The sequence below is a fragment of the Varanus komodoensis genome, unplaced genomic scaffold, assembly GCF_004798865.1.
Source record: "Varanus komodoensis strain SLA01 unplaced genomic scaffold, ASM479886v1 scaffold10, whole genome shotgun sequence".
NCBI classification, from domain to species: Eukaryota; Metazoa; Chordata; class Lepidosauria; order Squamata; family Varanidae; genus Varanus; species Varanus komodoensis.
Genome location: NW_025335269.1, coordinates 23947918 through 23964301, shown reverse-complemented (window position 1 = coordinate 23964301; position 16384 = coordinate 23947918). Strand labels below are relative to the sequence as shown.

At 38.2% G+C, this 16384-nt stretch overlaps 1 protein-coding gene across 1 annotated transcript in view; it reads left to right on the top strand.

The window, feature by feature from the left end:
- STT3B (STT3 oligosaccharyltransferase complex catalytic subunit B) overlaps positions 1-14886 on the top strand; it is a 44896-nt gene extending 30010 nt beyond the window's left edge. Inside the window, exons 9-16 of the mRNA XM_044417460.1 lie at positions 3391-3545; positions 4122-4333; positions 4771-4958; positions 5079-5250; positions 6737-6910; positions 7771-7884; positions 10415-10627; positions 13386-14886. Of these exons, the coding sequence (XP_044273395.1) occupies positions 3391-3545; positions 4122-4333; positions 4771-4958; positions 5079-5250; positions 6737-6910; positions 7771-7884; positions 10415-10627; positions 13386-13466 (1309 nt within the window). The 3' untranslated portion in view covers positions 13467-14886. The remainder of the gene's footprint in view (positions 1-3390; positions 3546-4121; positions 4334-4770; positions 4959-5078; positions 5251-6736; positions 6911-7770; positions 7885-10414; positions 10628-13385) is intronic.
- The last annotated feature ends 1498 nt before the right edge of the window (positions 14887-16384 follow it).

The following is a 16384-nucleotide window of genomic DNA, read 5'->3' as shown; positions in this document are numbered from 1 at the left end:
ATTAGGTGGCCAAAGTATTTGAGTTTCATCTTCACTATCTGGCCTTCTAAAGCGCAGTCAGGGTTGATCTCCTCTAGGATTGACCGGTTTGATCGCCTTGCGGTCCAAGGGACTCACAAGAGTCTTCTCCAGCACCACAATTCAAAGGCCTCAATCCTTTGGCGCTCAGCCTTCCTTATGGTCCAGCTTTCACAGCCATACATTGCAACTGGGAAAACCATAGCCTTGACTATACACGCTTTTGTTGGCAGGGTGATGTCTCTGCTTTTTAGAGTGCTGTCTAGATTTGCCATAGCTTTTCTCCCCAGGAGCAAGCGTCTTTTAATTTCTTGGCTGCAGTTCCCGTCTGCGGTGATCTTGGAGCCCAAGAAAATAAAATCTGTCACTATTTCTTCCCCATCAGTTTGCCAGGAAGTGAGAGTAGCAGATGCCATGATCTTAGTTTTCTTAATGTTGAGTTTCAAGCCAACTTTTGCACTCTCCCCCTTCACCCGCATCAAGAGGCTCATTAGTTCCTCCTCACTTTCTGCCATTAGAGTGGTATTATCTGCATATCTGAGGTTGTTGATATTTCTCCCAGCAATCTTAATTCCAGCTGGTGATTCATCTAGGCCCACCTTTATCATGATGTGCTCTGCATATAAGTTAAATAGGCAGGGCAACAGTATACAGCCCTGCCGAACTCCTTTCTCAATTTTGACCCAATCAGTGGTTCCACGTTCAGTTCTCACTGTTGCTTCTTGACCTGCATATAGGTTTCTCAAGAGACAAGATGGTCTGGGACTCCCATTTCTTTAAGAACTTGCCACAATTTGTTGTGATCCACACAATCAAAGGCTTTAGCATAGTCAATGAAGCAGAAGTAGATGTTTTTCTGGAACTCCCTAGCTTTCTCCATGATCCAGCGTACGTTGGCAATTTGATCTCTAGTTCCTCTCCCTCTTCGAAATCCTGCCTGTACTTCTGGTAGTTCTCTGTCCACATACTGCTGGAGCCTAGCTTGTAGGATTTTGAGCATAACTTTGCTAGCATGTGAAATGAGTGCAATGGTGCGGTAGTTTGAACATTCTTTGGCATTGCCCTTCTTTGGAATTGGAATGTAAACTGACCTTTTCCAATCCTGTGGCCACTGTTGAGTTTTCCAAATTTGCTGGCACATTGAGTGTAACACTTTTACTGCATCGTCTTTTAAGATTTTGAATAGCTCAGCTGGAATATTGTCACCTCCACTAGCTTTGTTGTTGCTCAGACTTCCTAAGGCCCAGTTGACTTCACATTACAGGATGTCTGTCTCGAGGTCAGTGACCACCCCATCGTAGTTATCAGGGACATTAAGTTCTTTCTTGTATAGTTCTTCCGTGTAATCTTGCCACCTCTTCTTAATCTCTTCTGCCTCTGTTAGGGCCCTGCCATTTTGGTCCTTTATCATGCCCATCTTTGCATGAAATGTTCCCTTCATATCTCAAGTTTTCTTGCAGAGATCTCTGGTCCTCCCTATTCTATTGTTTTCTTCTATTTCTTTGCACTGTTCATTTAAGAAGGCCTTCTTATCTCTTCTAGCTATTCTGGAATTCTGCATTCAATTGTTTGTGTCTTTCTCTTTCTCCCTTGCCTTTTGCTTCCTTTCTTTCCTCAGCTATTTGTAAAGCTTCCTCAGACAGCCATTTTGCTTTCTTGCATTTCTTTTTGTTTGGGATGGTTTTAGCTGCTGCCTCTTGTACAGTGTTGTGAATCTCCGTCCATAGTTCTTCAGGCACTCTGTCTATCAGATCTAATTTCTTAAATCTATTTGTCACCTCTACTGTATGTTCATCAGGGATATGATTTAGGTCATACCTAAGTGGCCTAGTGCTTTTCCCTACTTTCTTCAATTTAAGCCTAAATTTTGCAACCAGAAGCTCATGATCTGAGCCACAGTCAGCTCCTGGTCTAGTTTTTACTGACTGTATAGAGCTTCTCCATCTTTGGCTGCAGAGCACATAGTCAATCTGACTTCTGTGTTGACCGTCTGGTGATGTCCATGTGTAGAGTTGTCTCTTGGGTTGTTGGAAAAGAGTGTTTGCTATGACCATCGTATTCTCTCGACAAAATTCTACCAAGCCTGTGCCCTGCTTCATTTTGTACTCCAAGGCCAAACTTGCCTGTTATTCCGGTTATCTTTTGGCTTCCTACTTTAGCATTCCAATCCCCCATGATGATAAGGACATCATTTTTTGGTGTTAATTCCAGAAGGTGCTGTAGGCCTTCATAGAACCGGTCAACTTCAGCCTCTTCAGCATCAGTGGTTGGGACGAAGACTTGGACTATTGTGATGTTGAATGGTTTGCCTTGGATTGGAACTGAGATCATTCTGGAGATTGTATCCCAGTACTGCTTTTCCTACTCTTTTATTGACTATGAAGGCTACTCCGTTTCTTCTGAGGGATTCTTGCCCACAGTAGTATACCTGATGGTCATCTGAATTTAATTCACCCATTCCCGTCCATTTTAGTTCGCTGATTCCTAAGATGTCGATGTTCAGTCTTGTCATCTCTTGTTTGACCACATCCAGCTTGCCTTGATTCATGGATCTTACATTCCAGGTTCCTATGGAGTATAGATCTTTGCAGCATCGGACTTTCCTTTCACCACCAGATACATCTGCAACTGAGTGTCCTTTTGGCCTTGACCCAGTCGCCTCATTCTTTCTGGCACTACTAGTACTAGCCCTCTGCTGTTCCCTAGTAGCATATTGGACACCTTCCGACCTGAGGGGCTCATCTCCCGGCGTCCCATCTTTTTGCCTTTTGGTACTGTCCATGGGGTTTTCATGGCAAAGATACTGGAGTGGGTTGCCATTTCCTTCTCCAGTGGATCACGTTTTGTCAGCGCTCTCTGCTATGACCTGTCCATCTTGGGTGGCCCTGTATGGCATAGCTCATAGCTTCATTGAGCTACGCAAGCCCCTTCGCCATGACAAGGCAGCGGGGTCCATGAAGGAGTCAGATATACTGAACCATATTTTATTGTTATGAGGATGACATCTCCCATCATGAGGAGGAGGATTTTCCTTTTCAAATAACTGAGTCATTTAGTTCACAGACTCTTACTCACTCTAGCATAGAAACAGAAAGTAGCTTTCTAATGGGAACTATATTTTCCCAGTTTCTGAGCTAAAATAAAAATTTAACTTAAGTAGTTCAAGGGGTGGAAGAATCTTGAAGTGTTGCTTTTCTACTGGTTATTCAGTGCATGCATATACAAATTATACATATTATATAATATAATAATATATATTATTATATAGATATATAATATCTACTAAAGATATTAAGTAGTCCTCAAATGAATCATCTTCAGTAGCTTCATCACTTCAAACTAATTTGAACTGATTTTTTTTCCTTAAACAAGGTATGCGAAAATTCACATCCCGATCATTGCCTCTGTGTCTGAGCATCAGCCTACAACGTGGGTTTCGTTCTTTTTTGATCTACATATTCTCGTGTGTACTTTCCCAGCAGGGCTGTGGTTCTGTATCAAAAACATAAGTGATGAAAGAGTCTTTGGTAAGAAGTAACTAATTTATCAAAATTTGAACTATCTGCTAAAGTTGAATATTTTGTGTAAATACTATATTCTAATAAAAGTCACCAAGTGGCTGATTAATTTATGATAATATATCACATGAAATATTGAGCAGATATTCTTTGGTTACTTGGGGCAAGATATGCATACAAATTGATTACTGTTCTAATAATGAAATAAAGTGAACTTCTGTTGTTTCCAGAGGTGACATGTTGTTGATTTCTAACCTAAACCACTTTTAACTTTCTGGGGGTGGGTGGAGGGCTGCCATGCTTTAGAGCGGTAGAAAATTCGTGTTACGCTAGCCTATTTACACATTTAAAAATCTGGACACAATCCATGTTAAACTTAGATTTTTAAAATCCCTTTTCTTGAAGGTTAGAGATATAATGAAATTCAGAAGCAGGCACATTTCTTTATGCAGAAGGAGATCTTAAAAATGTACAGAAGTTTGAGCATATTTGAGTGTTGTATTTATTTCTGTTCATAACTATACTTTTAAGTTCTTTTAAAATACCAAATAGTAAAGTTAATCTGGTTTGTTTCTCTGTCTGCAGTGGCTTTGTATGCAATCAGTGCTGTTTATTTTGCTGGAGTGATGGTCCGTCTCATGTTAACTTTGACCCCAGTGGTCTGTATGCTGTCAGCAATTGCTTTCTCCAATGTTTTTGAGCACTACTTGGGGGATGATATGAAGCGAGAGAATCCACCTGTAGAAGATAGCAGTGATGAGGATGATAAAAGAAATCCAGGAAATCTTTATGATAAGGTTGGGGGAAGGACTTGACTGCATGTTAGATTAAGAATGAATGAATGTTTTGGTGCATGTCAATATACGATGACTTAATATAGTGATAATATTTTTCAACCTGTGTTAATAACCTAGCAAATGTGTGGGGGTCCTATAGTATGGCCATGATTCAACATACCTTTGAACTTATAGTATCAGAAAACATTGATTGTTTTCATGTTAAATTAGTTAATTAAAATAGAACAGATTTGTGCATGAACAATCAACCATTGTTCATGTACCACAAATCTGGAGGACAGCTTCACGTAGCTCTAACAAATTGGCTTTTAAATGTCTGGCAAAAGGAGTAAGCGAATTGTGAATTCACTATTGCTTATATTGTTTAAAATAGAACTAGCAACTTCTGAAATCTGGCAAACTGAAAGGGCCAAAATGTTTATTTTTTCTTTGTTCAGGCAGGTAAAGTGAGGAAACATATATCTGAACAGGAAAAAACTGAAGAAGGTCTTGGGCCCAATATTAAGAGCATTGTTACAATGTTGATGCTAATGCTATTGATGATGTTTGCTGTCCACTGTACATGGGTAACTAGCAATGCCTACTCCAGCCCCAGTGTTGTTCTGGCATCTTACAATCACGATGGGTAAGCCTTATCATTCTGTATGTATATTAGTTTCAGTTTTGTATACATTTGTTCTAATCCAACATAGCATCTGTCTAATGAATGCATATTTACGCTTACTGTTAACTGTTTCTGTTGCAGCACTCGGAACATTCTGGATGATTTCAGAGAAGCATATTATTGGCTCAGACAAAACACAGATGAACATGCAAGAGTAATGTCTTGGTGGGATTATGGCTATCAAATAGCAGGAATGGCAAATCGGACAACTTTAGTTGACAATAATACTTGGAATAATAGCCACATAGCACTGGTATGTAGCAGTAATTCTCTTTATTGAGTATTAAATATCAGAACATTTTATTTGGTATTTATAAATGCATTTCTACGTACGCGGAAAAAGTATTGCTCGTTATTGTGTCTGTATGTCATACTTTAATTCTGAGGTCAAAACATGCTACAGGATACAGGTAACCTTTTGATAAAGCAGTGTCATAGCGAGTGCTGTACTCCTAGTCAAGCAAACATAAGTAGAACTCCTATTCAACACTGAACTGAAGTGGGTGAGGCTGGTGAATGTGGAGACATAGGGTGTGGTACTAACATGCATGGCCCTATCTCAGTGCACACTTTCAGTCCTCACACATTCTCTTGAATGCCTGCATAGGACTGGTGTTAAGTCTAAAATCTTAACCTTGGCTAATCTTGAGGGTTTGTTGGGAAAAAATCAGCTTCATAAACCACAGTTTGAAACTAGGTTGTTTTAAACAAACCATAGTTAAGAGTAACCAACATTCTGCAGGTTTGAGCTGATGTCATAAAGCACAACTTGTAGCTAATCAAAAATGGAAACAAAAGCTTCTGATGTCCTCATGGCTGTAGTAATTTAGTGTAAAACTTGGTTTGAGGCATATGGGTACAAGTGTGGTAAGAAATAGAACTCCAGAGATGAGGCATTTCAGTTTTCCATATTTTGCAGAAATTTTTAATACTTTCATTAGTGCATTAGGAGTCTGCTATTCCACAAGCTCTAAAGTGGCTGTGCAGTATACTTATAAACAACATTATTCCAGGCAGCACTTGGAAAGATGGAAAATGAAGCTACTTGTTCAGATAAATGTATATTCATACATCTTTAGATGTTTTCATTACTACTAAGTGTACATTAACATTGTGCAAATTTTAGAAATAGAAGTTTTTAAACAAAAATCCTTGTCAGAAGTAAATTTGAAACATGTGTTGGAGCTTTTCAAGAATTTCAAGCAAGAAGGGCAGGTAGAAAAGGCCTGATCAGCCAGGCCCTACATAGACTATAGGTTGAAGAATAACATCTTGGGGGGCGTCCCAGCTCTTTCAAGACAGAGGTGATTGTCAGTGGCCCTTCAGCACCCTACTTCTCTGGATTGGTAAGTGCAGGTGGCACTGTTTTTAAAACAGATGGTCCTGCTGATTGGATATACCTTACGGTTGTTTAAGTGTCCCAGTTCAGACCTAAAAACAAACTACAGGTATGCTGGTTAGCTGGAATTAAGGCAGTGGCTACAAAAGCTTTGGCTATAGGTTTGTGGTATTCTGAAGGTAGCAAGTTTCAGGTCTGAGTGACATCATCATTAACATAGGCACTAAATACCTCAGGTTAGACTAGCTTTTCAATTTATTTAGATTCTGAGTTTATTTCAGATGAGATGACTGGCCTATCTAGTTCGAATGAGCTGACTGTTCTGAGTGAGTGCTGAAGATAGGCTTCTTAGGATATTAAGAAGATTCTCTGCAGAATTAAACATCAGACTTTATTGCAGGTAGGAAAAGCTATGTCTTCGAATGAGACAGCAGCATATGAGATCATGAGAAGTCTGGATGTGGATTATGTATTAATAATTTTTGGAGGTGTGATTGGCTATTCTGGTGATGATATCAACAAGTTCTTGTGGATGGTAAGGATAGCTGAAGGAGAACATCCTAAAGATATCAGGGTAAGTCAAAATGAAAAGCCACACACAAGCTTTAGTAGCCCATCTCTGTAGAAAAATCCAATATTTTTGCTAGACCTGTTAATGCAGTCTGACAATTGCTTGTCATTAATTTGTCATAATTCCAGTGAGAGAAATTGCCACTGGTTTTCTTGATACTTTCTGTCAATTTTACATATTGTGATATTCAGCTGCTGTTAACATGACATTCTGGACATGCAAGCTTTGGATCCAGCTTTTGTCATTCTTAAATTAGATCCGTTGACACCAAAGGGGCACCTCAGCATGACTGATAACAAGGGGAAGTTGGTGTACCAATTCAACATAATTAGTGTTCTCTAGAGTAATTTATGGCTAGTCCAGTGTAATTATATTAGTATTTGTGCAGCATTGGGTTCTGCACTTTATGCTGAAGAACCTGTTATTAAGGTCTTGATAAATATACTGTCTTAGCAGCATAACTGTTAAGGTCAGTGTGAAGAAAAAGATGAAAATAGATTGTCCCAGCTAATTGTGTTAGCTCAGGAAAGATCCCTAGAAGATGTAACCCAGGAATGGATATTCAGAAATGCACATTTATCTCTTACAATTACTACCATACTTGAATTTCCCAGTCTTCTGGGAAAATAAAGCAATAATTTTGCTACTGTCCTCCCCATGCATACACACAAAGAAGTAGTATCACGGCCTGTATGAAAAACAAGATTGAACTACTACTCTCAGATGCTCAGTCAGTTCCTTTCAACTAGAAGCAGGTTAAAGAACTGCTAATCACTATGTCTTATGATTTTATTTTCTATCTCTTTCATTATTTTTGTCTTGCAAAACACTAATTTGTTTCTTTTAATTTTTTCCCATTAAAGGAAAGCGACTACTTTACTCCACAGGGAGAATTTCGAGTTGATAAAGCAGGCTCTCCTACCTTGTTAAACTGTCTCATGTACAAAATGTCATATTACAGATTTGGGGAGATGCAGGTTAGTGAAATTGAGGTTGCTAACTAGTTAAGATGTAATTTTAACAGCTGGTCTCTCCTCTTCTTCTGTGTATCTCTGCCAGTGTACTTCAGTACTGTTTGTTGTGTCATAAAATGACATCATTGCTGTTAAAAAAAATCCAATGGGTGGATTTGCATGACATGCTTAGCTTCAAAAATGTGCAATTGGGGTCACTCATACAGCTGTGCAAAAGTGGAAGGAACCTGTTTCTATCCTTTCTGGAGTAGCAGGGGAGTTAAAAAGCTGGAGGGTCCTGGGAGTCTCAATTCAACCTTTAATTAAATGCAGGAGGATTGCAGTGCCAAAGGGGAGGTCTGGTCTCTCCACCCCTTTGGGTGTACCAGCCTTTGTTGCTTTCCCTGTTTCTTTTGGTGCTTTTCAATTGACAGCTCAGCAATTGGTGTCTGGCTGGCAACTGTGCACAGTTAGTTTATGTAAGTCTTATCAATTCTTGTGTATATTACCTACACCATCTCATAACTCCCTTTGACAGCTGAAACATACAAGAAAATTAACTGGCAAGGCTACACATATTAGACAACCCACAAGAGCACACTTTTGAAAGAATAAGCAAAAAAATTATGAACTTATATGTAATTTTGTGGGACTGATTTTTTTAAGGTGGCAAATGAGTAATGGTTGCACCAAAGTGCTGCTTGGGTATCAGTGGAGGGGTTATCACTGGTGACAGCAAGGTGGAATGACAAAAAAGTTGTCTGCTGGGTTCAGATGATTCATTGTGGATTGAACAACCCCAGGTGGCTTGTTGCCAAAAAATGGGGGTGCGGGGGAGGAAGTAGTCTGGATTTGGATGACAATACAGCCCAGCATATGTAGTTACCCACAATTATTTGGTCATGAGAACCAGGTCTTAGTACCATTAGTACCTTAGCACTAAAATACCTTAGCATTTTAGCACTTCCATGCTAGTCAAAAAGGAATCACAGAATCATAGTAGAATTGGAAGGGGCCAAAGGGCCATCAGGTTCAGCCCCTGTTCAGTGCAAGACTCCAAGCTAAACCGGATGGCTGTCCAAGTGTGGAATATCTGGAAGGGTGAAAATATGCTCTGAGCCTATGCAATTGCTCTTACCTACGATGGTGAAGAAGCTTGCAGCCCCACAGAATATTCTAAACCCCCTAACCATGGTTAGAGGATAAGGCAGGTGATGGCATCCCCTCTTGAGCTGTTGTTATAAATAACTAATACAGACTGGTTGATATTGTGTTGCTTTGCGAAGTCTGGAATGCAATTCAAATGAAGGACAAAGAAAAGGATGCAATTCAAGATCAGATATTTATTTTTGTATCAGAAATTGCAGTTACTGATGCACACTAATTATAAGCCTCAGTTACTATAGACCCCATGGAAACAAGTTGGCACAGTGTTTATTTTAAGGTTATCTTTGAACCATAATTTTTATTGTGCATGGACTATCAAAAAGAAAAAAAATGACTTTTTCTATGTTTAAAACTTAAACATAGAAAAGCTATGTTTAAAACTTAAATGCTACCCTTTTTAAACATAGCTTCACCCAACAGCTTTACTTATCTGGAGGTATGTGCTTTTGCCTCATCTGTATGCAAAAAACGCACACAGCTCTGCCTCTCATTTCCTTCATCTGATCCAAGGAGGGCAGTGAAAGCTTTAAGCTTGTGTAGGGGCAGTTTCAGATTAGAGTTGGGTAAGCAAAGAAAATCATACCTCTGAGATGTAACTATCATTGGGAGAATCTGAAATTTCCGATAGGTAAAGTACAACCATTGTTGGATGGGGTGCACTCTTAAAATGCCCGATTTAAGAATGCTCCTTGGGATATGCGGGTGCCCAGGAGAAATTTTTGTACAGCAGGTCTCTTCTGTGTTCCTTGTCAGCAAATGCCACAAGAGGGGTGTTCTTCTTTTTGATCCTAGGTTTTGGATCAGCTTACTTAGGGAAGTGCACTTGGCCATCTTGCCTAGTGGTCGGGAAGCCAGTTCTCTTTCAGGGTGCATTCTCCACGTTCAACCCTGTAGTGTTTCAAGTGCTTGCTCTACTTACTGGGTGATGGTGGGTGAATTGTGTTTATGAAATGTTTTGTGTTTAGTAGTTTTTATTGTGAGTTGTCTTGGGTATTCTTCATTGTAGAAAAGCAGGATGAAATTGTTTCAGTGATTAAATATATTTACATATTTCTAGTTTCCAGCTTTCAAATCTTAGTCTGGGGTAGGAGTGGTGGAGAGTTCACATATCTGTCAGTCAAGTGGTTACTGAAATTCTTTGACAGTTCTTTCAAATTTGTAATGGATTAACTTAATTATATACAGATAAGTGCAATAAAGTTTTACAAGCAGAATCTGCCATGGGACCAGGAATTCACTCTAATTTTAATGAAGTAAAGGCTCTTGTAACATTGATGTCTTGTAAAAAATATGAAAACTGCAATACATTTTTTTCCAAAACCATACTTCTCTAGATACATAGTTATTTTCTGTTCTCAAACTAACATGTAGTAATGCATTTTTGTAGCTGGATTTTCGGACACCTCCAGGATTTGATCGCACACGCAATGCAGAGATTGGCAACAAGGACATTAAGTTTAAACATTTGGAAGAAGCGTTCACATCAGAGCACTGGCTTGTTAGAATATATAAAGTGAAACAGCTAGACAACAGAGAGACACTGGATCATAAGCCTAGGTTAACCAACATTTTACCAAAACAGAAGTATTTGTCAAAAAAGGTGGGTTCCCAGTGAAGTATATCAAAGTTTGTTCATAGTGTTATACAAATTTATCAGCTGTATGCTTAGTTATTTGTACTAGCCAGATACAAACACCAGTTTGTGTCAAATATCAGATCTGCCTAATGGTAACAGTGGTTTAACACAGATTAATCAAGCATGTGAGGATAACTAAATTTATTGTTGTACTAATTGGCAAGTTGTTTCAAAGTATCCTAAACCCCCAGCTAAGTGTAACAAAATATACTATCTAAAATACATTAGCAGTGTTTCCGTAACTATGGCATCTTGCTCAGTAAAATGTGGAAGTGTCTTTCAGAAAAATGGAAAAGTGATGCCCAGAAATTTCAGAATGACTTTTTTTGTAAAATAATTAAACCTGACATTTTTGTTGACAGCTTGAGTGTCTGGCTTCTTACTCTTTTTGAAATCGCCTCACTTAAACACATTTTTATACACAATTCCTTTTGTGCTTGTTGTACACTTTTGAACAGTAAAGTGTTCAGGCATGGAAATAAAATTCTTTTAAAACCCCAATTTTTTACATGTTTCCTTATAGAATCAATAACTTGAAAGGTTTCTAGAATTTTGCTTTCCAAGTATAACCCTCATTATTAAATTGCTTACTATGTTTTAGGATAGTTGTGTAGATTTAAAGGTTCACTGAATAAACTGTTGATCCAATTAGACCCAAGTAAAGCATTTGAAAGATAATTGATAACTTGTAACTGAAATTTTAAAAACTTGACTGGATTATATGATTTCATACATAGTCATTTTCAGGCTTCTACTTTCATGATCATTATTGGCTTCCATATCCACCCTATTTACTTCCCCTTTATCCCTAATTTTTTACTGTATGGTATTCCTCACTTCCAGCATGTACCTTTTACACAGCTATACAGAAACATCTGCTTAGAAATCGCTATATTGCTACATATAGTTGCACTCTTTAAAAAAAACCCTTTATTACACACAGTGATCTCCTATTGTATGCAGGTCTTATAGTGGCAGAAAATTTGTTAGGTCATAGTGCTGCTTCCACTCTTAATCATACATAAACCACCTGGAATTAATGAGATTTAAATTAGTCCTGATATTACTTGTGTTCCATTGATTTCAATGGGTCTGCTACTCGAAGTATGACTAACTCTGAAGCCAGTTCACAATAAGCTGTGTGCAACTACAGTTTGCAGATGATAGAAAGTGCCCATTCTGTGGCCTGGTTCTCATGTAACAACAGCCCTGAGTATGGGTTATCATTGAATCCAGGGATGGCATGTACAAACCCTGCTCTATGGTTTAACTACGGATCGCTAACCATGAACAGTCCAGCAAAAGAACCCTTAGTTTGTTGCTGGAGTATGAACCAGTTAATAACCACAACCTTTGTTATATTAAAGTATAGTTGGTAGGTCATATAAATATTTCAGAGTGAGATACAAGTGTATTAACGCATTGTCAATGTATGTTCAAATGACTAAGGTTTTTCTAGATTCATTATTGTAAAGTTTAGCTTGTATTTGCTGTACGCTGTACTACAGCTTTTCAGCAAATAAATTTGTTTCAGCATTTGAAGCTTTTAAGATGAACAAACCATGCTCCTGGTTTTGGGGATAAAATGAAAATGAATTAAACATATGAGGCTTAATATAACCTACAACTGCATCCTGCTTTAAGTTCCTATTAGTATTTCTTTTCAGGAAAAGGCTGCATTTGAAATTACCCCCTACTTCAGGGGTTTACTGTGAAGTATTGGCATAAGAGTTCCCTTCATCTAAACAGTTCTGATATGCTGAGCATAATAATGGCTTAGATGGTCTTATTTCAGATCTAGTGTTAGAATAGCTTTATGCCAGTTTTTAAAAGTAATTCCTATATTTAACTGATGTACCAGAACACCAAAAGATCCTTCTGTCTTTGCTATCTTAGCTCTCTTGTGTGACCTGATATATTTGTGTCAATGCGCAATTTTGGGGTGTAAATTTCACACAGTCTTGATCGCATGTTACTGTTTACATTGTAACTGTAATGCCACTTATATTAAACTAGAAATAACACTGCAATATAATCATTTACTTTGACACAAAGTCAAAGAGTTCTGCAGGTCACAGCAATGGAGTAGGCAGGAGGAATGTATCCTCTTTCTTTCAGGAGAATTTGAACCGCACAAAGTATTAAACAGGTCCCAAAGAAGCTTGAAACCCAAGTTTGGGTGTTTGGGTAACATTTAAAAACGATATTAATGAATGAAAATCTCTCCTTAGCAAAAGAGGGCTCTTGATAGTTTTTGAAGTGGAGAATTATGTATTGATGGTAACTGTAGCATCAGTAAAACGTCAAAAATGTAGGTAAGGGAATGCTCTTGGTTACTGTTATGGAATAACATTCTAAAATAACTATAATTTACTTCAAATAATAGTAATCTGTTCTGCAACCAAGTTTACAAGCTTTATGGTGCAATCCTCAACACACTAGGTGGTAAACTGAATAGTATACAGTGGGATTATGTCTGAGGAAACAAGCATACAATTGTATTAAAGCATTTTAATTTTCAAATATCTGGTAACTGTTGCACGCATACTACACACCTGTGCCAAAAAAAACACCCAAACCCATCTCAGATCCAGGTGCCTGCTACTTTTCCAGGTTTGACCTAAAACACAATTATGTAAGGATTCTAGAGCAATGCAAAAACGTAATACAGTCAACTGCAGCATTATAAGTAACTAATACACTATTCTGTTTTTCTTTTTAGACTGCCAAAAGGAAGCGTGGCTACATTAAGAATAAACTAATTTTAAAGAAAGGCAAGAGACCCAACAGGAAGACAGTTTAAATACACTGTACTGATTGATAATATTGAAGCAGTTGTCCTTGAGATAACCAGTCTTTGCCTTTAGCTCAAGTCATGTTTCACAGCAACATGAGGGTACAGAACCATCATTGGTCCAGATTATTGTATAAAACTTTCAGGCAATGTCTGACTTAAATTTTGGCTTATTAAGAACAGCTGTTTTAGATTTGTATTGTGGAGCAAGACAGAGCTGCTGCCCAGGTCTAGCAGCAGATTTTTTTAGAATTGGTACATATTATCCTTCCGCTCTACTGAATTTGGACTGATTGCACCAAAGAGCCCTTTAATTTGGTCCTTGGCACATGCATACTTGTCAGTTTTTTAAGTTCAGCTGAACAGCAATATCTTAACTGGAATGGTAAAATGAATGGATTGACTATTCTCAGTCTGACACTTCCAGAAGTGTATTTTTTATATTCAGCTACTCCTTTTCAGATATTTATGATACCAGTTTCATGATATGTACTCTCCTACTGCTGTACGTTGTGTCCAGGACTGTAAGCCAAGCTGCAGTTTCACTAATCATGGGACAGGTAATTGGATGATGCAGTTTGTTTTGGGAGGGGGTGGTCTTCCTGCCGTTATGCAGGTGTGTTCCTCAAATATATGGAGCAGATCTTACACAAAGAAGATAGATACAAGGGCTACATTTGTATCTTACATCTGACACGACAGTAATGAATGCTACCAAGCGCCATAGTACCTGGTGCTCTCAGAACTTGCTTGTTTAGCTAAATATTTACATTATTCATTGATTTGGCTTGTTAGGAAAAAAATTGACAAGTATTCAGACACTTTTTGTGGCTTGAGGGGCCTTTCTGATGGGGTTGGTTTCCTGGAAATGGCTGATTTTTCTCCATATCTTCATTTAGTGCTTCAGTTGGGGAAACTTCTGCTTCAATATGTGCTTTGTCTTTTATATTTTATGAAAAGGCAATTTATCACGTGCACTAAATTACAAATGGAGACTGAATGTGCTCACTTTCCAGCTGTAGGAAACTTTACAAACTTGAACATTCTTTAGTTATTTTAATAAAGTTTTAAAAAGGTGGGGTAGGGTTCATTTGGCAGCCACAGGATATAATTTTGATATAGGAAACAGCTTATACCAGATGTATTGGTGTAAAGCAGAATAGTATGTACCTTCCAAACAAAAAAAATCTATTGCTCAGTGATAATGTTACTGCTGACTTTTCTCCTCAGATGTATAATTTTTATTTGTAAATTCATTTTTGAGTAAAGAGGTTATTGAATCAATGACGCAGTGGCAACATTTTCACAAAATTACAATCTGGATTTCTGACCCTTTGTCATTGAGGTTATTACTTTGTTGCTTTAAAGCTCAATGCAATCCCGTTGTTCACTATAGGGAAAAATAAAGTTAAATCAAGTTTTGTGTTAACTGATTGGCTGCTATTTCTTTATTATTACCTTGCGACCTTTCAAAGGGTGCTGTGCTAAGGACCTAAACCTTCACTCAGTGAACCTAATGAGTCTGGCAAGTGTGTCCTGTGTACATTGGGCATTACTATTTTATATATGGACTTAGAAATATTCTCAATACACCTTCTCCTGTGTTAAACTTTCCTGCAAACTGTATTGCAATATTTTAAGGACAGATTTAATCATGGATTCTACTTATGCCTAAATCCATAAATAAGTTCCTGTCCATCTCATTGCAATGGTGGATTGATAAAAATCCCTCTATTTTCACTAGGGCTTCTTATTGGGTTCTCTTAACCAGTATATATTTAATATAAAGTTGGCTAAAAACTGCAGTTTTGGAGCGAATGAATGCACTCCATCGGTTGATGTAACACCACTTTTCAGCTACTTTCACAGAGTTACCTGTCTTAGCAATAGCTCTGCTATCACTCACCAGCTCCTAGGTTCCCATTAGAGCCTTAAGACGTAAACAAACTTAATTACCAGGAAAATATGCATTGCTCCAGTTACTGTAGTCAAGTTGGACTTGTCTCTCTTGCATTACGTGAGCAAGCTGTTGAGGCTTAGGCAACTCCTCTTGCTTTGCCACAGCAACCTTCTGAAGCTTGGAGGACCACTTAGCTGCATGTCATTTGCAAATATGCAGCATCACCTACCAATCTCCTGGAATATATGCAGTGATCCTTGATGCGCGACCAGCATACTCAGCCATTGAGTTCTGATACTTAAATAGCTAAAATGGCAACACCCACAAGATAGAACAGCAGGAAGAGGAGATACAGATTATACACCATACTGTCCATTGTCTCTTGCTTCTGGATCCAGTAATCCTTCCTGAATACTTTTCCATTCAGCATTCCATCAGTCCATGCCCACCCTGAAAGGGAATGTTCTTCAGTGTCACCCCCCGCTTCTCTCCAAACAAAAATACACAAATGCTTTTCATCCGCAAAAGGCCGGCTGTGTCAAAGAACAATTTGTGACCAAATATTTGATCCATGGATCAGGAAAAGTAGACAATCTGCAAGCAAACACCAGCTTGGTCATACTAATTGGAAGAACAGAGTGCACCTCTTCTCCCAAATGACTTCAGTTTGCTCAATTTAAGGCCTAAAAGGCATATTGAAAACAGTTCATTAACCTGCAGTAGACAAATGAACCAAATTGTGGTGTCAGTGTCAGCCAAATTGAGGACATCTCTTATCTGTTGCAAAGGAAGTTTAAAATACCTTAAACTATAAAGTTTATAGGGAGATTTTTTACCTATCAAATGTAATACTATTATAGGACTTGCATGGAAAGCAGAAATGCCAATGATGTGCCAAAAAGTTAAAAATAGTTCCAACAGTACTTTTGTCAGTTGCCACGGACAGCATTTTAGTAGCTTTTTTGCAGATGCTGTTACATGTTGTAGCCCTCCCTGACAGCTTCAACTATTGACAAATCTGAAAATG